The sequence below is a fragment of the Hemitrygon akajei genome, chromosome 9 (assembly GCF_048418815.1).
Source record: "Hemitrygon akajei chromosome 9, sHemAka1.3, whole genome shotgun sequence".
Lineage (NCBI taxonomy): Eukaryota > Metazoa > Chordata > Chondrichthyes > Myliobatiformes > Dasyatidae > Hemitrygon > Hemitrygon akajei.
The window spans coordinates 43,106,625-43,134,302 of NC_133132.1; the positions used below are offsets into that span (position 1 = coordinate 43,106,625).

At 47.1% G+C, this 27,678-nt stretch overlaps 1 protein-coding gene across 5 annotated transcripts in view; it reads left to right on the forward strand.

Annotated features, from left to right (window-relative positions):
- prdm1a (PR domain containing 1a, with ZNF domain) overlaps window positions 1–10,581 on the forward strand; it is a 102,079-nt gene extending 91,498 nt beyond the window's left edge. For 4 of the 5 annotated variants that reach the window (XM_073055838.1, XM_073055840.1, XM_073055837.1 and 1 more), the window contains 3 exons: window positions 4,661–5,757; window positions 7,556–7,684; window positions 9,280–10,580. In XM_073055838.1, the coding sequence (XP_072911939.1) occupies window positions 4,661–5,757; window positions 7,556–7,684; window positions 9,280–9,855 (1,802 nt within the window). In that variant the 3' untranslated portion in view covers window positions 9,856–10,580. Of the gene's footprint in view, window positions 1–4,660; window positions 5,758–7,555; window positions 7,685–9,279 lie in introns of all 5 variants that reach the window. The other variant, XM_073055841.1, reaches the window with a different exon arrangement.
- The last annotated feature ends 17,097 nt before the right edge of the window (window positions 10,582–27,678 follow it).

A 27,678-nucleotide genomic window follows, 5' to 3' on the forward strand; every position in this document is an offset into this window, starting at 1 on the left:
AGAACGAGAATGACAAGGAAAGCACGCCACGAATCCTCTCAACCCCGCGCTGCGGGCAGCTCTATTTTTTAACACTGCTCTCCTCGGCCGTCCTTCAGCTGGGCTGCTGCGCTGTTCACTGACAGATCGCCTTCCGGTACATTGACTAAGAAAAGTTCAGTGACTACTCGAACTTCCTGCCTGCCAAGCCCTATTTGAGAGATAGGTATCTCCCTGATAACCTTCTGTTTATTTTTGTGTACTGGCCCGAGGAAGCCGGCTCATGCTATCTGTGCTTACTATCAGCACCTTGCCTACAGTGTCCACTCAACTCTGTTTGTTTAGCCCTGCCAGAGCAGAGAGGCATTGATTGCTAGTGTGCAGCAGTCATCCATCACTGTGCCTGAAACTTCAGCACACTCATCCCCAGCTTCCAAAAGCACTTTGTCTGACAGCTCTGGGATGTCAAGTTAAATGGCAGCTGGGACATGCATCCTTACTTAAACAGGTGATTGTGACAGGCCCGCTATTGATGGAAGTGGAGTGGAAAGGCAGTAAACAGTGTGCAGAAAGAAAACACGGCCGAAAATGAGCTGCTCGTTTGATCTCAATGTCGGAATTCTTGCCCGCCCCTCCCCCTCTTGCCAAAAAAAAATTATTGCGAGAAGCTAACTTGGATAGACTGATTAGTGAACACGCAGTAACTGGGCAGTAGTCCTGTCCGACAGTATAAGGGTTTGTGGGAGTGCGCCTCTTGACTACACAACAAAGTATTAATTGATTTTAGAGTGCTTTGAGACATCTTGGAGATGGAGTCAAGTAGGAGATAATTTCTTCCTTTCTCTAAGCAGCTGAGCTACCCAGGGTATCAGAATGTAGAGACACAGGGAAATGTCTAGAAATATAGGTAAGTCAGTGCTTGAGGCCTTGCTCTGTTACTGAGTACAATTGTGTCTGATGTCTCTATCTCTTTACCATATTCCTGCTCTCTTCACCCATTCTGTTTGATGCCTTTTGTGTCCAGAAATCTATCTGTTTCCATATAACCATATAACAGAAAAACTTTTTCACCCAGAGAGTGGTGGATATGTGGAATGCTCTGCCCCAGAAGGCAGTGGAGGCCAAGTCTCTGGATGCATTCAAGAGAGAGTTAGATAGAGCTCTTATAGATAGCGGGGTCAAGGGATATGGGGAGAGGGCAGGAACAGGATACTGATTGTGTATGATCAGCCATGATCACTGTGAATGGCAGTGCTGGCTAGAAGGGCCGAATGGCCTACTCCTGCACCTACTGTCTATTGTCTATAACACAGTACGGAAACAGGCCATCTCGGCCCTTCTAGTCTGTGCCGACGCTTACACTCACCTAGTCCCACTGGCCCGCACGCAGCCCATAACCCTCCATTCCTTTCCTGTCCATATACCTATCCAATTTTACTTTAAATGACAATACCGAACCTGCCTCTACCACTTCTACTGGAAGCTCATTCCACACAGCTACCACTCTGAGTAAAGAAATTCCCCCTCGTGTTACCCTTAAACTTTTGCCCCCTAACTCTCAAATCACGTCCTCTTGTTTGAATCTCCCCTACTCTCAATGGAAAAAGCCTATCCACGTCAACTCTATCTATCCCCCTCATTATTTTAAATACCTCTATCAAGTCCCCCCTCAACCTTCTACGCTCCAAAGAATAAAGTCCTAACTTGTCCAGCCTTTCCCTGTAACTTAGGTGCTGAAACCCAGGTAACATTCTAGTAAATCTTCTCTGTACTCTCTCTATTTTGTTGACATCTTTCCTGTAATCCGGTGACCAGAACTGTACACAGTTTTCCTTCTTAAGTATACTTAGCAACAAGGTCTCCACAGCCTTCTGTGACGGAGAATCCACCCTCTCCTCCTCTCAGTCCAAAATGTGTCGATGCTGTAATTGAGGCTAATTCTCTGAGCAATCGGTTATTAATTTGCTCAGAAGTATTGCCTGTATTGGGCACTACAGCAGCCCGTATGGTCTTCAGTCTGCGAGAAAGGACTGAACCATGGGTCTTCCTGTCAGCTTTGCACTCCTCCTTGTAAAGTCATTAGGCTGTGGGCTCACAAATCATATTTTAGGATTTTAAACTGCATACCCAGAGTTCATCCTATTGTTGGTATGCGGAAAGAGTGCTGTGTGTTTAGAGTTGCTGTTCTTTAAAACCCCATCCAGCTTCTTGACAGAGGCACCTCAGGCATTGAGAAGTGTGTGGCAATATTTAAAGGCCTGGAGCTCTCTCCAAAGCAAAGATAACAACAATAAGTCGCCATTTCCCCGAGTGGTTTATGTACGTGGATTCTGTACGTGTTGTGGCTGCTACGTTGGTGGCTCCAGAGTAAATGAATTCATCGAGAATAACATGCTTTGGAAGCTGATTTCACCCCTTTGTTTGATGTGCTATTTATACCCATCTGGATCCCCGAGTAGTGAAATTGGCCAAAGTTATGTCAGAGAGAGCACAGTGATGATATAATCTAGGGTGGGATCGCACTCAGTGAAGGCAGTGAGGCAGGCTCTGCAGGGCACCGGGCCTTGTGGGCACTCTTCCCTAAGAATGCCAGACACAAACAATAGACTCTGGCTGCCGCTGGGCACGGGAACAAGGCAGTAGGCACCCCCCCGAGCACAGTGAAAATGCCCCGTGTGCCAGGAGTCCAAGCAGACAGCAGACCAGACGTGAGAGTGCAGCCAAAGGTCTCACTAAGGGGATGTCACATTCCAAAGTGATGAGAGCGTTGGAACCTTTCAGACTGTTACATCTATATTAGGTCTTCTTTAACACTGAGAACGTAAGAAAAAGGACTAGGGGGTTCGCAAAGAGGTCACTGGTAACAAAGCCTTGCACTTCCATTCAGGTTATGATGATGCAATTGTTGACCTGATCCCCAGAACCACTGGCCCCCCCCCTTGTGGTCCACAGTTCCTCGTTTCGTAGAAAGAAGTCAGTTTGTAAAGGTTTTCTTATAATGTCTTGAAGCTTGTGTCATTTTACTGAATTTTCGTCGGGTCTTTTGCATAGCTGTTCTCCCCCACCCCCCCAAAAAGCTTGGTCATCCCAGTTATTGTCCAAAGGGGATTTTTAGACAATATCAATGTTACTTCCTTGCTTCAGATTTGATGATGTTATATACAAGCCGTAGGATTCCTCAGGAACTTTTCATCCACGCTTCTGTCCAAATGAGCTTTACGTCTGCACAACCAACCCTCTTTGTTCGTAGTAAAAGAAAAAGAATCACTTCTATTGTAGCTTTCAAGATCTCAAGTTATCTCAAAGGGCCACTGCACTTCCCTACTCCTTGCCACACAAAATGTGTCAGCCAAATTGTGCACAGCAAGCTCCCATTAATAACTATATGAAAATGACTCCATTAGCTATCTTAGTGATGCGATTAAGAAATTAAACAAAATAAGAATGGTTTCCCTGCTTTTCATGCAAACTCTTGGATTCAGCTGAGAGAGCATCAATTGTGTTAGCAAGCTTATCTTTTTGAATATTAAGAATGAGTTGGGATATTAAGTTACAGTTACATAAATGTCAGTATCTTGTTTCTCCCCCCTGTAACCTATATTATGTCATTGATGGCCTAAACACATAGCTCTCCAGTTTGGTATGTAGTTGACCATGTTAATAGTAACAATATGTCGGTGATTGAGTGAAAATCAGCAGGGATATTAAAACATTAATTTCCACAAAGAATATCTCCATTAACAAACATAAAAAAGATATTTGCTTTTCATTATGGTTATGGTTTAGAAGAAAATTACTGTAGGAAATGAGCTGCAGTCAGCAGGATATTGGCAAGTCATTGTCTAACAATGTGGTAAATAGCGTGGCTGTTAAGCCAGTAACAAGCAATGCAGAAGTACTCTGCAAACTGGGCAGAGCTTTTGTTAAAATTAGCCTCGGCTATTATGGGGGTTAGAGGCTTGTGGTTGTTATCTTGGTCCCGTCTGAAGCCATCCTCCGTGAAGACCACTGTGGACGCAGCATTCACCCAGCAGGGTTGCCCCATAAGAATCACAAAGGGAAGAGGTGCAGGTGCTGGAAATCCGAGTAACACACTCAAAATGCTGCAGGAACTCGGAAAAGAGTACAGTCGACATTTCGGGCCGAGACCCTTCGGCAGGACTTGGTCCTGCTGACAGGTCTCGGCCCGGATGTCGACTGTGCTCTTTTCTTCCCCCCCCCCCCCCCCCCCCCATAGATGCTGCCTGGCCTGCTGAGTACCTCCAGCGTTTTGTGTGTTGCCGTCAGAATAGTCGCCGGTCTTCATTCTCCAACCACAAAATCTTGTGGTCTGGCATGGGTTGTACCAACATGTTGCTCCCGTTAAAGCTTCATCATGGACGAAGGCAGGATGTCTGTGAAATAAAAGCTGCAGGGAAATGCCGAGCAACGTACTTCAGTGACTTGGCAATCGTTGAACAAGAAGCAATGAAAAGCGTTAGTTTGACCTGTCATCCAGACGGATCATTTGAAATACCAATCACAATAAGAGAATGCACGATTAGAGTTACACTCGCAGAGAACGTGCACTGCAGATAGGCAAATAAGGTACAAGGGCCAGAATGTGTTAGAGTGAGAGATCAAGAGTTCATCTTTCTCGTACGATTTGTTTCCTAATGCAACCTTTCTCCTCTATCTGCAGAACAAAGATATGTAACTGAAGAGAATGGTATTACAAAGCCAGGCAACGGGACACACAGAATCCTCGATAGTGAGGAAAATGCCGTGAAGGAGAATCACAGGGTAACGACAGCCCAACCATTGATCGCTCCAGGAAAAGAAATGGAGGATATCAGCAAAAAACACAGTCTGGAACGAACCTTCTTGCCTCGTGTCCTGTACCCCGTTAGGCCTCACGTTCCGGAAGAATACGTGAAGCCCACTTCGGTCTATGGGATTGAGACGCAAAGTTACGTCAAGCACTCTCCCCTGCAGTCTTCCGTCATCTCCAGTCCTTCATCTCGAAGTAGCCCAGACCAGAGTTTCAAGAGCTTAACACCACACAGCAGCCCAGAATCTCACATCTCCCCCTTAATACCCTCAACAGAGGAACACAAGCAAGCTTTTCCATACCTGACTGGGCCGTACAACCGGGAAGGGTTGGGCTCTCTCCCGGCCTACCCCCCTCCTGGACACCTGCCTTTCATCCACCCCTACAACCCCGTTAATAGCCAGTACTCCCGACTCATGTTACCTCATTACCAAGTCGGTTGCAACGGGCTGAATACCTTCGCTGGCCTGGGGGGCATAAACGGCATGAGCAACTTCAGCCTCTTACCCAGAGTGTACCCGTTGTACGGCAGCCTCCTGGGAAACGGCGGCCTCTCCCAGCACCTCTTTGGCCCGTCGGTTCTGCCCGGTCCGCTGCCACCCGAAGCAGGCCGGAGGCTGCTGCTCCCGGAGCGGCCTAAGGACTTCCTGATCCCTGCGCGGAACAGCGCCTTCTCCATCGCAGGCCCCGCTGCCAGCCTGAAAGGTCGGCCCAGCAGCCCCGGCAGCAGCTCCCCGACGGCAGGAACGGCTGCATCGCACTCGGAGCATCTACTGCAACCCAAACCTACCTCAGCTGGCCTGGTCAGCAGCAGCAGCAGCAGCGAAGAAGCCATGAATCTCATCAAACCAAAGCGAAACCTCACCGGTTACAAAACACTTCCATACCCTCTAAAGAAGCAGAATGGGAAGATAAAGTACGAGTGTAACGTCTGCTACAAGACCTTTGGACAGCTATCGAACCTTAAGGTCAGTGAAAAGCCTTCTCCGAAGGAATAATTCTGTCAATGAGGGGCTGAGCGGAGAGGGAGAAGTCAAAAGGGTCGACGTCTTGCCCCAGGAAGTAAGAGGCCCTTGTAGACATCACAAGAGCAGTGAGCTGATTGTTAGCACATTGGTGTATGAGGGGGATTGCTGCGTACCACTTGACAACTTCAAATGCTGGCGGCAAGTTTTTCTGGGCATTCTGAATGACATTAAATAAATTCAGCTCATTTCCTTTCTCTCTTTATATTCTCTACCCCCTCCCCCTTCCCCCTCTCTCTCCCCACCTCTCTACCTCTCTGCCCCCACCCCTCTGCCTCTCTGCCCCCACCCCCCACTCTCTCCCCACCACCCCCCTCTCTCTCTCCCCACCCCCCCCACTCTCTCTCCCCACCACCCCCCTCTCTCTCTCCCCACCACCCCCCTCTCCCCACCACCACCCCCCTCTCCCCACCACCACCCCCCTCTCTCCCCACCACCACCCCCCTCTCTCCCCACCACCACCCCCCTCTCTCCCCACCACCCCCCTCTCTCTCTCCCCACCACCCCCCACTCTCTCTCCCCACCACCCCCTCTCTCTCTCCCCACCACCACCCCCTCTCTCCCCACCCCTCTGCCTCTCTGCCCCCACCCTTCTGCCTCACTCTTCCCACCCCTCTGCCCCCACCCCCCCACTCTCTCCCCACCACCCCCCACTCTCTCTCCCCACCACCCCCCTCTCTCTCTCCACCATCCCCCTCTCTCCCCACCACCCCCCTCTCTCCCCACCACCACCCCCCTCTCTCCCCACCCCTCTGCCTCTCTGCCCCCACCCTTCTGCCTCTCTCTTCCCACCCCTCTGCCCCCACCCCCCACTCTCTCCCCACCCCCCCCACTCTCTCTCCCCACCACCCCCACTCTCTCCCCACCACCCCCCACTCTCTCTCCCCACCCCCCCCTCTCTCTCCCCACCACCCCCCTCTCTCCCCACCACCACCCCCCTCTCTCCCCACCACCACCCCCCTCTCTCCCCACCCCTCTGCCTCTCTGCCCCCCACCCCCCACTCTCTCCCCACCACCCCCCACTCTCTCCCCACCACCCCCCACTCTCTCTCCCCACCACCCCCCACTCTCTCTCCCCACCACCCCCCTCTCCCCACCCCTCTGCCTCTCTGCCCCCACCCTTCTGCCTCTCTCTTCCCACCCCTCTGCCCCCACCCCCCACTCTCTCTCCCCACCACCCCCCCTCTCTCTCTCTCCCCACCACCCCCCTCTCTCTCCCCACCACCACCCCCTCTCTTCCCTCACCACTCCTCCCCCCTCTCCCACCTCTCCTCCCCCCACCTCTCCTCCCCCCACCTCTCCTCCCACCTCTCCTCCCCCCACCTCTCCTCCCCCCTCTCCCACCACTCCTCCCCCCACCTCTCCTCCCCCCTCTCCCACCACTCCTCCCCCCCACCTCTCCTCCCTCCTCTCCCACCACTTCTCCCCCCCACCTCTCCTCCCTCCTCTCCCACCACTTCTCCCCCCCTCCCACCACTCCCGCCCTCTCTCCCACCACGCCCCTCCCCCCCAAACCCCTCTCTCTCCCACCCCACCTGTCTCTCCCTCTCTGCTCCCCCCTCTCCCTCCCCCTTCTCCTCTCATTCAATAAGGTCTCCCTGCCTCATCTGAATAATCTCTCTCAGGTGGCATGTCTTCTGAAGGCTCTCTGTGCTTCTGACAAACCCAAGATGCGGAGCGCATTTTGTGAAATCAAAGAAGAAGGGAATTATAAAGTCAGGTTTGCCTCTGTCTTTTCCAGGTCCACCTGAGAGTACACAGTGGGGAACGGCCTTTTAAGTGTCAAACCTGCAATAAAGGCTTCACACAACTCGCACACCTTCAGAAGCACTATCTGGTTCACACTGGGGAGAAGCCACATGAATGTCAGGTAGAAGAATGCTTTCACTGATGTATTTTTAAAAAAAACCATAAAAATGCGTACACGTTTTTAAAAAATCACTCTGCTCCTTTCCCTGTTGCTTTAGCTTATTGTATATTAAATATGTGAAACTGCAAACTTCGCCTTGGGGAATTTCTGGTTTACTTTTTGATCAAACCATCGGTAGATCATTGACTGGTCTCTTGAGTTGTACTTCTCAGCTTTTGACATCCTGTGAGGTCCAGAAATGTCATTTTGTTTCACAATCTACTCAGGTTATTGAGGTTTTTACTGTTCCTGCTTTGTAAGGTCTATGTTTGTTGAAAGGCGCTGAGTTGTCCTCTCTCTCTCGAGCAACAATGCAGGTGAATCCTGGCAGAACAGCAGAAAGAATTGGCAGCTTTTGTTTAGCTGCAGGGTTGATGGATGATGGTTTCTGCTTTTGCCCCACACAGAGTCTCCCCGGACCCTGATCAAAGTGTCATTAACCAGTAATGGGCTCATAATAATGGCTAATGTGCTTCGTGCCCACTAATATATGATGAACTGATAAGTGAGGCTTTGGGCCTACTCCAGGGCTCAGATCTGAGGACACAATTTTGGTCCGGAATGTTGTTGTTTGCATGATTTGTGTCCTTTCTCCTTTCTCTTGCACATCGAGGGTTGGTGTTTTATTTTTACTTTTATTTTTTTCTTTAACTGGGTCCTTTCGGGTTTCTTGCCTCGTGGCTAACTGCGAGCAAACAAGTATCAAGGTTGTATAACCTATATAATGAACACACTTGAATCTTGAACACATAGCAGCGTATTGTGCCTGTGCACAAGAACAAAAGACAAATCAGCAATATTCAGAATTATCGGAAAGCTGTCGATCATTCAGAACCCATCAGCCTTGGGGAGAAATGAGCCCTTTATGTGAATGTGAAACTGATTTTGTCTTAAGGTGAACACTGCATGTGGAGTAATGTTTCACCGGGACAATTGGCCTGTGGTTGTTTGTAAAATGTGAGCATTGATGGTGACAGTCAGCGGACAGCTTGGTTAAAGGTGCAGGTACAGTCCTCACTGTCCAGAGAGGATTACTGTGGCAGGGATCTGCCTGTGATCCTACGCTGACAAAGGGGAGCTCTCCCGATGCCCCAGTACCTGCAGGGCACGGACTCCCAGTTATGACCCTCGGCTCAGGGCCAGCATTGGAGCCCAGAAAGGCTCGCCTCTTCACAGAGCAAATCGTGAAATGGCTTCCTTCGTCTATAACCTCATCTGATTAAAACTCAGCATTGTGAGTTCATTCTGTAAAAGAAAAGTTAATAAAAGCAAAGTGGGGAAAAATCCGTACGAGACTGGAGTGCAGTGTTGGCTGCTGCAGCACTGTCCTCTGGTCCTCAGTTTGTTTTGAAGTTAACATTGGGAGCAAAGTTCAAAGGGGCCATCCAGCACCAGTTCCTGATTGCTGCCTAGATTAGATGGAGGTGCTTTGGGCTGGCATAAATTCAACGGCTTCCTTCAGCGCTGAGAGGAAATATGAAATTTTTTTAAAACGGGAGGATTGTTAAAACAAGCTCGATCTGCCTCCTTCATGTTTCCTTTCTCTCCCCGTGCAGGTTTGCCACAAACGATTCAGCAGCACGAGCAACCTGAAGACTCACCTGCGCCTGCATTCGGGTGAGAAACCTTACCAGTGCAAGCTGTGCCCGGCCAAGTTCACCCAGTTCGTGCACCTGAAGCTGCACAAGCGCCTCCACACCAGGGAGCGCCCCCACAAGTGCTTCCAGTGCCACAAGACCTACATCCACCACTGCAGCCTGAAGGCTCACCTCAAAGGAAACTGCCCTGTCGCCCCGGGCGCTGGCCGGTCCCTGGAGGACCTGCATCACTTCAACGAGGAGATCAACAAGTTTGACATTAGTGACAGCGCCGACAAACTGGACGACATGGGGCACAGCGAGGAGCTGGAGTCCATCGTCGAGAAACAGATCTTCAGCAGGTTCAGGAGGGAGGTGGAAGAGGCCGGTTTAAAGAACACGTTCGAAAGGAACCTGGGAAGCGACCTCCTCTCCTCCGGGTGTAACATGTACGAGAGCCTGGACCTACCAGTCCCGAAAATGGCTCACGGTAGCCCACTACCTCGTGTGCCCATCAAAGTCAAGCAAGAAACCATTGAACCCATTGATCCTTGAGATCAGACAGATGTGACACTTTTTACAATTTGGGGAGCAAAGCTGCCTGGACCACCCAAATGTAGATAGACCTCTGCAACGCTGCAGGACAGACTGACTGACTCTTTTGAGAGCTGCCCCCATGTGGCAGGGCATCTCAACATACATCTCAGGGCATCTTTAGTAAAATATTAGACTATAGCAAGCCTCCCAGCAAAGCTTAAAGACAATCATTTTAAGCAGAATTATTTTTGCAAAAGTAGTCAATAATTTATTATGCAATTGACTTTGTTAAGCAATACCTGAAAATGATGTTTACAATGACCCAAGTTAATCATTGTAATCAAATATGGAAATGCTTTATTTTTATTTTCTCTGATGCCATTCTTTGTAGATACTTTAAGCTGTGTTTTGAATTTAAGGAGAAAATTAATGGGATCTTAATAGGAAAGCAATTTAAACATTTAAATTGGAATATCTGAAAATAGTTTTGTAAAATACTGTTGCAATATAGTGTATTGCCAAAGCAGGAAGTTTTTAAGAAAAATTGTTTAATCATCATAACCTTTTTTTTCTCATTTCCCATCATGTCTTTTCACTCCCTTCTTTAGTTCTTTCTCCTTTCTCTCCTCTTCCCTTTGCCATTTATCCCCACACAATTCTCTCTCCCTCCCTCTCTCCCTCCCTCTCTCCCTCCCTCTCTCCCTCCCTCTCTCCCTCCCTCTCTCCCTCCCTCTCTCCCTCTCTCTCTCCCTCTCTCTCTCCCTCTCTCTCTCCCTCTCTCTCTCCCTCTCTCCCTCCCTCCCTCTCCCTCCCTCCCTCTCCCTCCCTCTCTCTCCCTCTCTCCCTCCCTCCCCTAAATCGTGGATGAGATTGCAAAGCTGAACAACAGCTACCTCATTGTTTGTCCAGTGATGCAGGGAGCATAAAGAAACAAAACTGGATAGATTTTATTATTTCTTGTTTACTGGTAATGTAGCAGTAATATTTGTGTATTTTTAATATAAAAAGTCAAAAATCCTCTAAGTTATGAATTATGAGTGAAAATCAAAAGTGTTTTTATCAACAGGAGGTTTTGGGCCCAGAGTCCCTGCAGCTGTGACCACATAGTTTGGGTGCAGTTTAAGGAGCTGGACTTGAATTGTTTTTTTTTTGTTGTTGACTGGTTTAATGCAAACCGAAGCATCACTACTCTACCACTGGATACACTTTATTCCTGTTTAATGCTTCTGTGTTGTTTTATTTTGGTTTTGGTTCTTTGTGCACCAGCTGCATGGCACTCCAGTTAACTGAAGTTGACTGTGGGCTCCGTTCAAGTGAATGTAGCAGAAACCTGTCTGGAAAGTTTGTTAACAGTGGGATTGATTTGATTTTGTTTTGTTTTTTTTTAAAAATATTAATTTAAATTTCCTCCTTGACCTAAGCAAACAGGTATTTTGGAGCCTTTGGGCTTTTGCTTATTTCTAGTTTACATTCTGGTTTACAATGTTATTTATGCACAATATGTCAAAAGTGTAAATTAAAATATAAATGCTCACTTAACTCGTGAAAGTTCTGCTTTGCTTTTCAAAAGGAATATTTGTGGAGGGATAAGGATTTGGGGGTAATTTTGCTTGGGGAATATCTAGTTGCACCTGCAGCTTCATTCTGAACTTTGCTCCCTCACCACAGCCACCCTTCCATATTGTTGCCAAGGCATTGAATTGGGCCCACTTAATTGGGCTAAAATGCACGGAACACCAGAACCAGTTCAGCTCAACCCCACCTCCTTAGAGATTATTGGAGTTGCTTATGTGGGCCACTGAAGCTGTCTCGTTCATTGTTCCTGCCTCAAATAAAGCACTTTTTCTGGCAAGTGCTCGACCAGAAGGGATAGGAGCAGAATTAGGCCATTTGACCAATTGAGTCTGCTTCGCCATTCTATCACGGCTGATTTATCATCCCTCCGAATCCCAGTCTCCTGCTTCTCCATCTGACCTTTGACACCCTTACTAATCAAGAACTTAGCAACCTCTGCCTTAAACATACCCAATGACTCGGCCTTCACAGCCATTTATGTCAGTGAATTCCACAGACTCATCTTAAAGAAACTCCCCCTCAACTCTGTTCTAAAGGGATGTCCTTCCACTCTGAGGCTGTGCCTGCTGGTCCAAGATTCTCCCACTCAAGGAAACATTCTCTTCACATCCTGTTTAGCTAGGCCTTTCAAAATAAGATGTTTCAATAAGATCCCCCCTTGTTCTTCTAATCCTCAGTGAGTACAGGCCCAGAGCCATCAAATGCTCCTCGTACATTAACTCTTTTTTTTCCTGGGATGGTTCTCGTGAATCTCCTGGACAGCACATGTTTTCTTAGATAAGAGGCCCAAAACTGCACATAATATTCCAAGTGTGGTCTCTGACCAATGCCTTATAAATCAACAGCATCACATTCTTCCTTTTATACTCTCATCCACTCAAAATGAATGCCGATATGTAATTTGCCTTCCTTACCACCCACTCAACCTGCAAGTTAAACTTTAGGGGATCTGCACGAGAATTCCCAAGTACTTTATTTCCTCTGAGTTCTGAATTTGCTCTCCATTTAGAAAATAGTGCATGCCTTTATTCCTTCTGGCTTTTGCAGGCACTGGTGAGGCCTCGCTGGAGGCATTGTGAACAGTTGTGGCCCCCTTCTCTAAGAAAGTATGTGGTGACATTGGAGACGGTTCAAAGGAGGTTCACAAAATTGATTCTGGGAATGAAAGGCTTACCCTATGAGGAGCGTTTGGCTCTGGGCCTGTACTCACTGGAATTTAGAAGGATGAGGGGGATCTCATTGAAACCTATAGAATGCTGAAAGGCCTAGATAGAGTGGACGTGGAGAGGGTGTTTTCTATTGTGGGGGGAGTCTAGGACCTGCGGGGCAGCCTCAGAATATAGAGGGATGTCCATTTAGAACAGGAGGAATTTCTTTGGCCAGAGGGTGGTGAATTTGTGGAATTCATTGCCACAAGTGGCAGTGGAAGTGAGATCACTGGGAGCACTTGAGGCTGAGGTTGATAGATTCTTGTTTAGTCAGGGCATGAAAAGTTACGGGATGAAGGCAAGAGAATGGGGTTGAGAAGGAAAAGCACCTGCCGTGATGAAATGCTGGAGCAGAATTGATGGGCTGAATGGCCTATTTCTGCTCATATGTCTTATGGCTTTATACCTTTATTCCTTTATTACTTCTACCAAAGTGCGTGACCATACACTTCCCTACACTATAATCCACCTGCCACTTCTTTGCCCATTCCTTCTGCTTCTTCAACGCTACCTATCCCTGCACCTATCGTTGTTTTGTCTGTAAACTTGGCCACAAAGCCATTAAATTCCATCATCCGAATCTTCGACATACACATGAAAAGAGGTGGTCCCAATACTGACCCTCGCGGAACACCAGCAGACAACCAAAAAAGGCACCCTTTATTCCTACTCTTTGCCTTCTGGCAGTCAGCCAATCTTCTATCCACCCTAGTATCTTTCTTGTAATACCATTGGCTCTTACCTTGTGAACAGCCTCATGTGTAGCATCGTTTAAAAGACCTTTCGAAAATCCAAGAAAATCCTTTGTCCATCCTGCCTTTTACTTCCTCAAAGAATTCCAACAGACTTGTCAGGCAACATTTCTCTTCAAGGAAATCATGTGGATTTTGACCTATTTGATCATGTGCCTTCTAGTGCCCTGAAACCTCAAACCCGGGTTTTCTGGCCTATAACTTCCTGTCTTTTTGCCTCCCTCCCTTCTTAAAAGAGTGGAGTGACATTTACAATTTTCCCATCCTCTGGAACCATTCCAGACTCTGGTGATTCATGAAAGTTCATTACTAATGCCTCAACAATCTTTTCAGCTACTTCTTTCAGAAGCCTTGGTTGTAGTCCATCTGGTCCGGGTGATTTACCTACCTTCAGACCTTTCAGCTTCCCAGGTTCCTTCTCTCTAGTAACAGCAACTACATCCACCTCTGCCCCCTGATATCCTCGACATGCTACTAGTGTCTTCCACAGCGGAGCCTGATGCAAGCTACATATTCAGTACATTTGCCATTTCCTTTATCCCATTACTACCTCTCCAGCATCGTTTTCCAGCAGTCCGATATCCATTCTCACCTCTCTATTACTCTTTAAAGACCTGGAAAAGCTTTTGGTATCTTCTTTTTATTATTGGTTAGCTTACCTTCATATTTCACCTTTTCTCTCCTTAGAGCTTTTTCTGTTGCCTTGCGTTGGTTTTTAAAAGCTTCCCAATACTCTAGCTTCCCAGTAATTTTTACTATATTTTGCTGAGCGTGGATAGCTGACATACTTTAAAAGGATCTCCCAGCATGGCATCCAGCAATTGAAGAACTATTGTGAAGGGGAGGGGTCCTAGTGATCACCTGGATTTGTGGAGCTTGCCATCTCCCATCTTGGCATGATCTCCAATGATTTTATGGAAGCAGCCTCCAGCTACTGCAGGGTATGAGATGGTCAGTGAGGCAAAGATCACAGCATACAATATTGAGGTAAGTAAGATAAAAAGGCTTGAAGTACGCCAGAGCAAGAAAAAAATACCGTGTAAATATCCTGACCATTAAGTCCATCAGATTTTGTGATGACAACGTAAAATTAATAAGAGCGACCGTTTAATTTCTGTCAAGTTGCAGATGGTCCTCGTCGTGCTTTTGTGAATGTCATTGAACAGTCGGCCCTTCACCCAATGTGGCAGGCTTAGTTTCATTCAGAAGGGGGTTCAATGGGCAGAGTCAAATATAACATTCTTGTCTGGTCAGGCATGTTGACTAATTGTGACCAAATGACCAATCCAATTGTGCAAAAGTTCTGATTTCACCCGCAAATGATTGCCAATGTGACTCATATAGGGTCACCCAAAAGAACAGCACAGAAGCAAGCCCTTCAGCCCATCTAATGTGCTGAACCATTTAAACTGCCTGGTCCCACCAACCTGCACCTGGACCATAGCCCTCCATCCATAGACCAGTCCAAACTTCTCTTAAACATTGAAATCGAGCTCGTATGCATGACTTGCGCTGGTAGTTCATTCCACACACTCGTGACCTTCGGGGTGGAGAAGTCCCCCATCGTATTCCCCTTAAACATCTCACCTTTCACCCTTAACCCATGACCTATAGTTGTGGTCCCACTCAACCACAGTGGAAAAAGCTTGCTTGCATTTACCCTATCTATACCCCTCATAATTTTGTATACCTCTATAAAATGTCCCCTCAATCTTCTCTGTTCCAAGGAATGAAGTTCAGTCTTGTAACTCGGGTCCTCAGTACTGGCGACATCCTTGCAAATTTTCTCTGTACTTTTTCAACCTTATTTACATCTTTCCGGTAGGTAGGTGACCAACAGTACACAATACTCCAAATTAGACCTCACCAATGTCTTATACAAGTTCAACGTAACATCCCATTTCCAGTATTCGATACTTTGATTTATGATGACAATGTGCCAAAAGCTTTCTTTATGACCCTATCTACATGTGACACCACTTTCAATGAATTATGGACTTGTATTCCCAGATCCCTTTGTTCTACCACACTCCGCAGTGCCAACCACTCACTGTATAAAACCTACCCTGGCTGGTCATACCGAAGTGGAACACCTCACACTTGTCTATGTTTAATTCCATCTGCCATTTTTCGCCCATGTTTCCAGCTGGTCCAGATTCCACTGCAAACTCTGATTAGTCTTCCTCACTGTCCATTACACCCCCAATCCCGAGGTCATCGGCAAACTTGCTGATCTGGTTAACCATATTATTGTCTAGATTATTGATTCAGATGACAAACAACAACGGACCCAGCACCTATCCCACCAGCACTCCGTTAGTCACAGATTTCTAGCCAGAGAGACAATCGCCTGCTTCTACTCAGTCTTCTCCCAATGTCTAATCCAATTTACGACCCCATCTTGAATGCTGAGCAAATGAACCTTCTTGACCAACCTCCCATGCAGGACCTTGCCAAATCCAGATAGACGACATCCACTGCCGCGGCTTCATCAACTTTCCCGATAACTTCCTCAAAAACTTAATTTTTGACTACGTGGTTCTTAAAAATTTCGGTGAGATCCAATCTTCAGGCTTTGTTCAGTGCATCATAATTAATTGGATTTCAATTTAATTATTAGCCGAGTAACCTCATCACACTCTGTATTCCAGACTATTTTCCATCTATTTGGTCCCAAATTAGCCCCAACTATCCAAAAATCCAACTGCCTGTGAATTTGCAGAATTGTACAATTCTCCACCTCCCAGTTACCCCCTCTTTGCCCCATTACTTTAATAGTCTTCTCCACAAATTTTGTCTAAGTCCCTCTTCCTGATAACCCAGCATTCATCATAAGCCTCCATTTGCTTAGCAATAGTACTTTCTTCTGTCTGTTTCGTATATGACTCACTGCTCTCCTTCTGGTGAAGGTACTCCCACGGTTCTGTTGACGAAGTTTGTGGGGGGGGGGAGGTCCTTCTATGATTTAGTCACATTGAAAATGAAGGAATAGTAGTATATATTCAGATCAGAATTGTGTACAGCTCGGGGAGCCTGTAGATGGTGATATTCATATACACCATTTTCTCTTCACTGGTGATCAACACCATTAAATTATCATGAATGGACAGAAGTTAGCTGTGGCTCATTGTTCCCAGTGCCATTCTACTCTGCAGTCCTTTCTGCATCGGATTAACATTCAGACTTACTTACACAGTGAAATGCGTTGTTTGTGTTAACCACCAACCTACCTAAAGATGTTCTGGGTCAAGTCCACAAGTGCTGCCACACATTTCGGCACCAACACAGCATACCCATAATGATTGGCAGATCAACACAATCGTGGAAAACAACTGTAAAGCAAGCTCCCCTCCCTCACACACCCACACACACAGACAGTCCTCCCAATCCAGGACAGACCTCTGGGACTCTGGGATGTTGGGCTTCCAAGCTTGGGCCATCCAGACTTCCAATTGACCTTCAGGTATTGACCCCTGGACTACCTGATGACATCGATTACACTGAGTGCGCCAACTGACCCAGCCCTCGTGCCGCCCGCTTGCATGGAATCGCACGGACCCGGGAGAGTCCGACAACCATGGACGCCCTTCATCCCCATGTTCAATAACCTCCATACTGTACAGGTGCTGGCCTTTCGAGCATGGAGTTGAAGTATGGATGCCGGATGCCAGATACCTATTATCCCATGTCCACATCGTTGGCCTTCAAATGCAGAGCAGAGGCCTGACCTATAACCCCTCCACATAGAACATAGAAAACATACAGCACAATACAGGCCCTTCAGCCCACAAAGCTGTGCCAAACATGTCCTCACCTGAGAAATTACCTAGGTTAACCCATAGCCCTCTATTTTTCTGAGCTCCACATACCCGTCCAAGAGTCTCTTAAAAGACCCTTTTGTATCCACCTCCACCACCGTCACCGGCAGCCCATTCCACGCACTCACCACTCTCTGCGTAAAAAAAAAAACAACAACTTACTGCTGTTATCTCCTCTGTACCTACGTCCAAGCACCTTAAAACTGTGCCCTCTCATGCTAGCCATTTCAGCCCTGGGAAAAAGCCTCTGACTATCCACACGATCAATGCCTCTCATCATCTTACACACCTTTCATTCTCTCATCCTGCCCCTAAGCCCTAATCAGAGCTCATTGTCCTCACTTCCAGGAACTTATTTTCCCTGCCAGAAATTTAAAGTTCCCGATAAGCTTTTGCTCTGTGAAATAACCCCAGAATCTTTTTCTGTGTTTGTTACTCTTTTAAGTGGTATCAAAGCAATCAGTATAACCCTATGGTAACCTGACCATTTTAAAGCTTTACATACAGAATTGGCTTGTGCACTTATGTTCAACCGGGTGTATTTGCATATCATAAACAAATCCACATTTGAATAAGATCCATGGATAGTAGTACCTCATCCCTGGGAAAAGCAGGCAACTTGGCTGAGGGTGTACATTCTACTGTTCTTGCAAAATTTACTGAGACATTAGCACTACCAGCCAGGGATAAGGATCCAGCACATTGCCAGGTTCTCCTGTTCTCCATCTCTGGGAAAATTCTAAGATGACCTGACTTAACTCAGCACAGGATTCAAATAATGAAGCAAAGATCAAAGTACATATATGTCATCACATACAACCTTGAGATTCATTTTCTTGCAGACATACTCAATGAATCCAGAATAGAATCAAAGAAAGACCGTACTGTTACGTACCCCGTAACTGGGTCACTTGCCAGCAAAGATAGCGAGGTCTGTTGAAGTCTGATGGTACTATTTTTAATAGTATTTATTGATAAAAATACACAAAAATAATATCAATGCAAACACACCAATAATATACATCATCAATACTAAATCTAAAAGCGCGGGTATAATAATAATCAATAAGAAATAGCTCTATCGTTGTCTAGGGGATAATGTATTGTCCGATGGAAATATAAAAGTCACTTTAGTTCAGCCAAGCTGTAGGCTGCAGCCTTTTTGGTTGGAGAGAAAGACAGAGGTTTAACTTGCCCATTCCTTTTATGATGTCAATCCTTCGAGAGTCATTGGGGGACTGATTTCCCCTTCGAGGTTAGCTAAAGCCGTGCTTCCGTGGCAAGACCCACCAATTCCGAGGCAAATGGAAAAGGACGCACGTGGGCTGGTTCCACTGGCTTTCGCTGTTACGCTGTTACAGGAGTTCTAGCATTTCTTCTGGTGCGTCTGAAGGGGCTGTTCCTCAGACCCTCTTTTATCCTGACTCACAGGGTCTCAGATGTCAATCAGGGTGGGATGATGCAATCCCTCCACCAACCCCTCCCCCTCGGTTCATTGCCTGGGGGCTTCGATGCATCGTACAGTATTCAATACACAATCCCGTCTCCGAGAGACAATAACCGTTATCAATGGTTCTGCCTTTCGGAGGCCAGGACACATTCCAAACTCTTTGTGGATTCTGCATGTCTTTCTCTCATTTCCTGGGTCTCCTGACTCGAATCAATAGCGATCCTGCGATTCTCAAAAAGGAGGGGGCCACGGGCGTAACACCCCCTTTCTTCAATGCGTTTTTACCATCGGTAAAAACGGAGTAATACAGAGTCTTGCAGGATTTTAGAATCTAACACAACACCAAAGTATTTTTCTACAGAGTAATACAGGTATACATTCAATTCAGCATCTAAACAGTTAACGATTACAGTGTCACTTCCTTTAATATCTTAGCATCTTGTACCTTACTAAAGTCTTGTAGCATCAGACTTCAATTTAATAACCACCTATTTTTATTTCTTTCCTTCAGCAAACAAAAACTAAAGAGTGGTGATCTTAGCTTACGTGTATACTACAAAAGTTCATGCAAATACTAATCTTTATGTTGCTTTCAGGCTTTTCATGGGGTTGTCTTTATTATTCACGTGCTTTGTCGAAATCCCGTAAAACCGGCTTTTGCTATTTAAAAATGACGTCCCCATTAACCCTCGTCTCTTTTCCGGTTAGTTCCCACGTGGGGAGCTTGGGTACCCTGGCGAAATAGGCTTTCGCCCGCTTCTTCCATAGGAGTTATTTTATCAACACTGGGTCCCAAACTTAGACCATCTTCTGAATTTCCACCCAATTCTTTAATTTTACGCAAGTTGCTAGTTTTCTCTTCAGGACCCTTCAGGCTATTAGTTTTCAGTTCGAACTCTTTGTTCAAGCAGCATTTCAAATTCTGCCTTTTCACACCACACTCTGGAATAACAATAGCGTGGGGGGCCCCGTCATCGTCCAACTCAACCTGTAAGTGATCCGCAGGCTTTGTGGTACCACGCCATTGAAATGACTGGAGCCTGGTTGCTGCCTTTGATATCAATCCAGCCTTTAAATTTTCTTGATTCGATTTGGGAACTACATATTTCCCTTTTCCTTCAATAATAATATTCATCTCCCCACTTTTGATCTCCGCATTAACTTTTAACACACCTTCAAGCACAAACACCTGGGAACTCTCACTTCCCACTATTACCAAGGTTAACCCTTTCTTCACTGAACCAAGTCTATCTGACCCACAAGGACTGCCTTCCTTTTCAACTGAATCAAATACCTCAGACTTTTTCTGAGCTCCATTACTAGGTTCAGTACCACATGCATCCACATCTTGGACACACTCAAATGGGACATTTGCCTCTTCCAGGCTTTCAATACCCGTACCCGGTCCAAATTCTAAATTCCCCTGATTCTCCCAGCTACTCTCTGGGCAACTCCCTTCCGGAGTAAACTCAACCCCGCGGGCTGAAACAACCTCATCTGCCAACCCAGCAGACTTCTTCAAGGTAAGGGCACCCTTTTCATCTAGGACTGCCCTCATTTCATTATCGGGAACACCTTTAGAATTTTCAACTTCTTCAAACAGTTCTGCCAAACCAGACAGATCATCCATGTCCAACTCTGGACCTTTTAGCAGCTCTATCTGTTTCTCATCTTTATCTCCTGCCTCTAGAACTTTCCTCCTCGCTAAGGGAAGATCTACCTCCTCTCCCTTACTCTCTTTCACTTTACTACTCTTCGTTTTACCACCCTCCAAACCCTCGTGGGACAGGGTCGTTAAAAACGTCTTGGCCAAATCGATACTGGCCAGATTTAAACTGGTCTCTTTCTCAGCTGCCTTTCTCGACATGCTGCGAGTGACCACGCATGCGGGATAGATCTTGGAATCTAGGGGCAGAGCCTCAACACCCACCAGCTGTTTTGTCAGCGTCATTGCTGCCCAAACCTTACCACCGGCTAAATCATTACCCAGAAGGATGTCCGCGTCAGTTCTCGGGAATTCTGATCGCACCCCCATTTCAACTGGTCCAGAGACTAGCTCACAATTCATAATGACCCTATGCAAGGGCACCATTGCATAGTCCCTTTCCGTCCCTTTGCCTATTCCTTTCACAGCTACCATTCCCGTCTTGCGACCAAAATCTAGTACCTTACTGCTGATCAATGATAGTTCAGCCCCCGTGTCTCTCCAGATCCGTACTGGAACTGGTGTGTCTCCCTCCCTCACAGACACGGTTCCGTTTGACATACAAGTCTCAGACCCTTCTCGTACTCTGTCTACCCGGGGCTCTCTTGTCGATTTACTGATTACCACGGCACATCCGATAGGGACTGCTGCTTTCCCTTTTCCTGTCTCTTTCCTCGGAGCAAAGCACCTAGATGCAATATGCCCCGCCTTTCCACAATTAAAACAGATCAAGCCCAGAAATCTCTGGCCGTCTTGCCTTTCCCCCTCAACCTTACCACTAGCTCCCGGCGGGACCTCTGCCTCAGCCGGCGGGCTTTCTCGATCGTTCCCACGGTCTCTCTGGGAACTTTTATTCGAGGAAAACTTTGTCTTGTGGGTTAGGGCATATTCATCTGCGAACCTAGCAAATTCTGAGATGGACTTATTTGGCTTCTCATTCAAATACATCCGGATATCCTCCGAAACACAACCTTTAAATTCCTCTATCAGAATTAACTCCCTGAGACGCCAATAATCCTCTTCCACTATCTCTGCTGTGCACCAACGGTCCAAGAGCACACCCTTCTCATAGGCAAACTCGGTATACGTCTGATTCCACCCTTTCTTTAAATTTCTGAACTTTTGTCTATATGCTTCAGGTACTAGCTCATAACTCCAGAGAATGGCCGCCTTTACTTTGTCATAACTCTCCTCCTCTTCCTCCTCCATGGACAATGCCATATATGCCCGCTGTGCCTTCCCTTTTAACACACTTTGTAACAACGCCACCCACTGATCTCTGAGCCACTTCTGATTCACTGCCACCTTTTCAAAAAGCAAGAAATAACTATCAACATCCGTCTCCTCGAACGGAGGTACTAACCTCAACTCCCGACTAACATTAAACCGCTCCTCTCGGTCTGACCCCTGAACTCGTTGCTCTTGCCTTAACTTCTCCATCTCCAAGTCATGTTTCTTCTGTTTCTCTGCCTCCCTCTCCTTCTCAGCCCTTTCTCTTTTTCAGCTGCTTCCAGCTGTTTTAACTGAATTTCGTGCTCTCTTTGTTTCTCAGCTCTTTCCTGCTCCCGTTTCACCTCTAACTCCTTTAGCTGGAGCGCATGCTCCCTTTCTCTCTCAGCTCTTTCATTCTCCTTCTCAGCTGCTTTAACTTAATTGCATGTTCCAACCTTAATTTCTCCAACACTAGCTGGTACCTTTTCAGGGATATTTTCCAATACCTCAGCTGCAAACACATTCTTCCCAATATAGTACTGAGTTATTGCCCTTCGCACCTCCCGCTTTTTCATTGACAACCTCACCTCTGCGAAGTTTAACCCCTTCGCCAAATTTATCAAGTCTGATTTGGTGGCCGCCTCTAGCGCCTCCAGAGTCGGGTTTTCTATAAATTCACCCACGTCCATCTTTGCTGGTTTCCCGTCTGGCTACCCGCGTAACCAGATCCAAGTTTGGACTTACAAGCCCGATTCACTGGCCTCCCAATTTGGTGTCAAATCCTGAGACGAGAACCCCAATTGTTACGTACCCCGTAACTGGGTGTCTTACCAGCAAAGATAGAGAGGTCCGTTGAAGTCTGATGGTACTATTTTTAACAGTATTTATTGATAAAAATACACAAAAATAATATCAATGCAAACATACCGATAATATACGTCGTCAATACTAAATCTAAAAGCGCGGGTATAATAATAATCAATAAGAAATAGCTCTATCGTTGTCTAGGGGATAATGTATTGTCCGATGGAAATATAAAAGTCACTTTAGTTCAGCCAAGCTGTAGGCTGCAGCCTTTTTGGTTGGAGAGAAAGACAGAGGTTTAACTTGCCCATTCCTTTTATGATGTCAATCCTTCGAGAGTCGTTGGGGGACTGATTTCCCCTTCGAGGTTAGCTAAAGCCGTGCTTCCGTGACAAGACCCACCAATTCCGAGGCAAATGGAAAAGGACGCACGTGGGCTGGTTCCACTGGCTTTCGCTGTTACGCTGTTACAGGAGTTCTAGCATTTCTTCTGGTGCGTCTGAAGGGGCTGTTCCTCAGACCCTCTTTTATCCTGACTCACAGGGTCTCAGATGTCAATCAGGGTGGGATGATGCAATCCCTCCACCAACCCCCCCCCCCCCCTCGGTTCATTGCCTGGGGGCTTCGATGCATCGTACAGTATTCAATACACAATCCCGTCTCCAAGAGACAATAGCCATTATCAATGGTTCCGCCTTTCAGAGGCCAGGACACATTCCAAACTCTTTGTGGATTCTGCATGTCTTTCTCTCATTTCCTGGGTCTCCTGACTTGAATCAATAGCGATCCTGCGATTCTCAAAAAGGAGGGGGCCACAGGCGTAGCAGTACCAACTTGGGCGCTCAATCAGTGTGCAAAAGACAACAAACCGTGCAAATACAAAAAGAAATAAATAAACTGTTGAGAACATGAGATGAAGAGTCCTTAAAAGTGAGTCCATAGGTTGTGGGAACATTTCAAAGATGGGGCAAGTGAAGTTATCCCCTTTGGTTCAAGAGCCTGATGGTTCAGGGATTATTGTTCTTGAACCTGAGACTCTTGTGCCTTGTTCCTCGTGGCAGCAGTGAGAAGAGAGCGTAGCGTGGGTGGTGCAAGTCCCTGATGGTGATGCTGTTTTCCTGCCACAATGCTCCATGTATGCTCAATGGTTGGGGAGGGCTTCACCCATGATGGACTGGGCCGTATCCACTACTTTTTGTGGGATTTTCCATTCAAGGGCATTGGTGTTTCCACAGCAGGTTGAGATGCAGCCAGTCAATATACTCTCCAGTACAGATCTTATAGAAGTTGGTCAAAGTTTTAGATTTCATGCTGAACCTTCACAAAACCCTGCGGAAGTAGAAGCACTGACATGCGTTCTTTGTAACTGCACTTGGGTGCTGGGTGCAGGACAGATCCTCCGAAATAATAACACCTGGGGATCTAAAATTGCTGATCCTCCAGTGAGGACTGGCTCATGGACCTTTGGTTTCCTTCTCCTGAGGGCAGTAATCTGCTGACGTTGAGTAAGAGGTTGTATAAGACCGTTTGCCAATCACAGCTCTTTGAAAGGACTATTCAATTAAATCAAGAATCCTGTTCCTAGTACTTTGTTAACACGTTGGGCAATCCTTCGCCCACAAAACCATTCTGGGAGCCTATAGCTTCTTGTTTAGCAATAACAGGCTCATTAAATCATAATGAATGGGTGGATGCTCAATGCTCCCGGCTGTCTATTGCATGAAGCGCATTCCAGCGTGAGTAAGTTTCACTTCCACCTTTAATCTTGGGTTTTGTGGAGGTTCAACCTGTTTATTCTAATGCAATACTTCCAGTTACCTTCTAGGTTCCTCTGAGGGGGGGGGGGGGTGGGTCAGATCACCAGCTCACATCATCATTACGCGCCGTGTTGTATGACATGGACGATCATGGTCTTTCTGTTAACATGATTGTCCTCGGCAAAGATTTCTAAAGAAGTGCCATTGCCTTCATCTGGGCAAGACGGGTGACCCTGGTCATTATCAATACTCTTCAGAGACTGTCTGCTTGGTGTCAGTGGTCACATGACCAGTCACCACCTGCCCCCATGGCTCCGCCTGATCTCGATCAGGTGACTGGGGGCTAAGCAAGTGCCACACCCCGCACAAGGGTGACCTGCATGCCGGCGGTGGGAAGGGAGCACCTTACACCTGCTTTAGCAGAGATGTATCTCCACCCTGCTACACCCCCACCAGCTCACGAGGCATCCTATTCCCCACTTGAGACCAGAGCTTTCACACAGTCTTGCAGTACACCTTCCAAGGCCCAGATTGTCTTCACTGGTGGAGTACGAGATGACCTGCTACTCTCTTAGGAGTGTGGTATAGCTCATTCAACCCTCTGAGCCAACCTTTATCCCAAAACCGGCAATCAATATTTTTGGACATTATCCAATGCTGTTTATGATATTGAGGGGGATGGAGGTTATTGTTTAGCAACAGCAAATACACCTCAACAAAATACCTCACTGGAGGTCAAATAGAGGGGCTGAATGAGCTCCCATGGCTGGAAGATCACATGTCACTTTACAGCAGAGGTCAAGGATCTGCACTAACCACTTAATATCAGCAAGCCACACGTTCCTTGGTTTATTAAATATCTCTGGCACAGCATGTCACTACCCTTTAAATTAGTGGTCGCCAACCCGTCGATCACGATCGACCGGTCGATCTTCGAGACTTTCCCAGCAGATCCCGAAAAAAAAAGCACAAATACCGTTGAGAGATTGTTTTCCGGGTTGTGGGGTTTTAGTTCCGTTCTTTCTGCCCAGTGCGCATGCGTGTAGCTCCCCCGCCACACACTGCACAGTGTACTTCAGTGGTCCCCAACCACCGGGCCGCGAGGAAACGATACGAGTCAGCTGCGCCTTTCCTCATTCCCTGTCATGGCCACTGTTGAACTTGAACACACGCGAGGTCATCAGTCGCCTAAATGCAGTGATACCCCTACCGGGGATCACTGGCTGGCCTCGGGTAACCGGCAAGAAATGCCGTTGCTACTGGCCCGGAGCGCGGACAGATGGGCGCCGCCTCGAAACCTGTTTGGCACACTGAATGTTCGTGGGGAACCCGGTGCTAAAATATTCGCAGATCATCTAATTCGGGCTCAGCGTTTCGTAAGTAGCAGAGCGGCTACCTCGCTGCGATCTACTGAAAGTCATCCCTCGAGCCAAACTTTTGTCGGCCGATAGATCCTACCGGGGGGGCGGACGCGTGCCCTGTCACACTCCTCGCTCAGTCAGTCACTCTCTCTGGACCGCAACCACCGCGACCCTGGCACAGGAACAGCTGCACCTGGCCAAGGCATCTGGCGGTGGGCGGGCAGGAGGTTGTCTAGTGAGGCAATGAAGCCCTCAAAACTGCTTCGGTACCCTGAGTCCAAGCACCCTGCTCTTAAAGACAAACCCATTGAGATTTTTTCCAGTGGAAAAAACGTGAGCAACAGCAGCTAAGTGCTGAGAGCCACGAAAACTAAATTGCAGAATAGACTGGACATAAGGAACCTGCTTTGAGTATCGCCGTATTCCGGTTGTGTTTAACAGCACCCCCACCCCCATCAGCCGGTCTGCAAGAATATTGTCAATATTAGAACGGTCCGCGGTGCAAAAGAGGGTGGTAACCCCTGGTGTACATACATTATTTCTACTTCCGGGTCGCAGGGTTTCACTTCCGGTCTTTTCTGCCCCGGTGCGCATCCGTGTAACTAATCAATTTGGGGTCGATCTTGCCTTTCACTAAGGCTGAGGTAAGGGATCTTGGGCTGAAAAAGGTTGGTGACCATTACTTTAAATAATGAGCATCCATACATTATGTAACGGGACAAAGTCAGCAGCAATGAGCACAGGCAGAGCCTTATTAAAGGTCAAAAGGACTCAGAAGATCCATGACTGCTTCCAGTGACGGTAATATTGTCATGTGAGGGGACATGACACCTGCGTTCATAGAAACAGCGCAGAAACTGGTCCGGGTATGCTAACCCCATTTGTCCACATCAGATTCATATCCCTCTTTTCCTTTCCATTTGAAAATGCCTTTTCAAAAATTGTAATATTATCTCACGGATGCTGCCTGATCTTTTCCATTCTCCAGGGCCGCCTATCAAGTTGTCACAGACAGAAGAAGGCCATTCCGTCCTTTGAGTCTATACTGGCCACTCATCCACCTGAGGCACCTCGATAGGTAACTGCTGCTTTAATACCCCTCACTGCCCTCTTCTGAGGTAGTGATCAGTTTGGGTTATTGATTTCACAAAACAACCAGCATGGGACTGCTTGAAATGATGGCCAGATCGACTTTGCATTTACGCTGATGTGTAGGAAAACAGTGAAAGGGCGGAACGGGAATCTGATGTTCGTCAAAAATGACCTGTCTGAACTTATCCCGGGATGCAAGTTGGAACAGCAAAGGGACTCGAATTAGCAGTGCAGTCACGTTCAGGAGTGAGCGGGGGGGGTTACATACTGACCACGCTATATCTGTACCACAGGCCACATGAAACATGGAACCCTAGGCAGAACTGCAGCCAGTGCTGATCAGGGAAATAAAATTCAGAGACGCGTACCGGAAGGAACAGCTTTATTTCACAAGCAGATCCATTCCTTTGGATGCTCTTGTACTTCTATCATTTTGGAGGCAAAGGAGTAAAGCTGTTCGCTTTGTGCCACAGACTGGACCAGTGTCTGGACAGGTGGACACTTCCCATCATTCTCACCACCCCCCAGCTATGGTGGTGGGGTGGGAGGGGGCTGGAGAGACTTAATATATGAAAGCGGAAATCCCTGACACCAACTGACGATCAGAGGAAATAGTAAAGCAAATGCTGGGACCTTCTCAATGGCCAGATGTCAGTCCTAACCCCTCTTGTCCATTTCTTATCAAGCAGTAACTTGCGGGTGATAGGTGTAGCAGAGCAGTCTGGGATGGCTCTGCTCCCGTTTACTTTTCCTGATCGGAAGCATCTGACCATCACTGGAAGATGTTAAGTATCAGGGAGTGCTGTTTAGATCGGAGGTTCCACTGCGGTGGCTCATATCATTCCAGCAACTGGACATGAAAATCACTCCCAGAACGAGTGGACCGCAATGGAGCGGAGAGGTTTATCGCACGTGAGCTATGCATGGGGAGAGTGTTGAAGCCACTGGTATTTGATAGGAAGTAAGGCAAACAGCAAACCACCACGCAAACACAAGGGTAAGCCACATGCTACCGCTCTTTTGCTTTAATTCCATTTTCCTGTTTGATCCTCTAATTCCATAATTATCTGCCAGTTTCAGCCTGTGTATATTCATTGACTGCGGTGT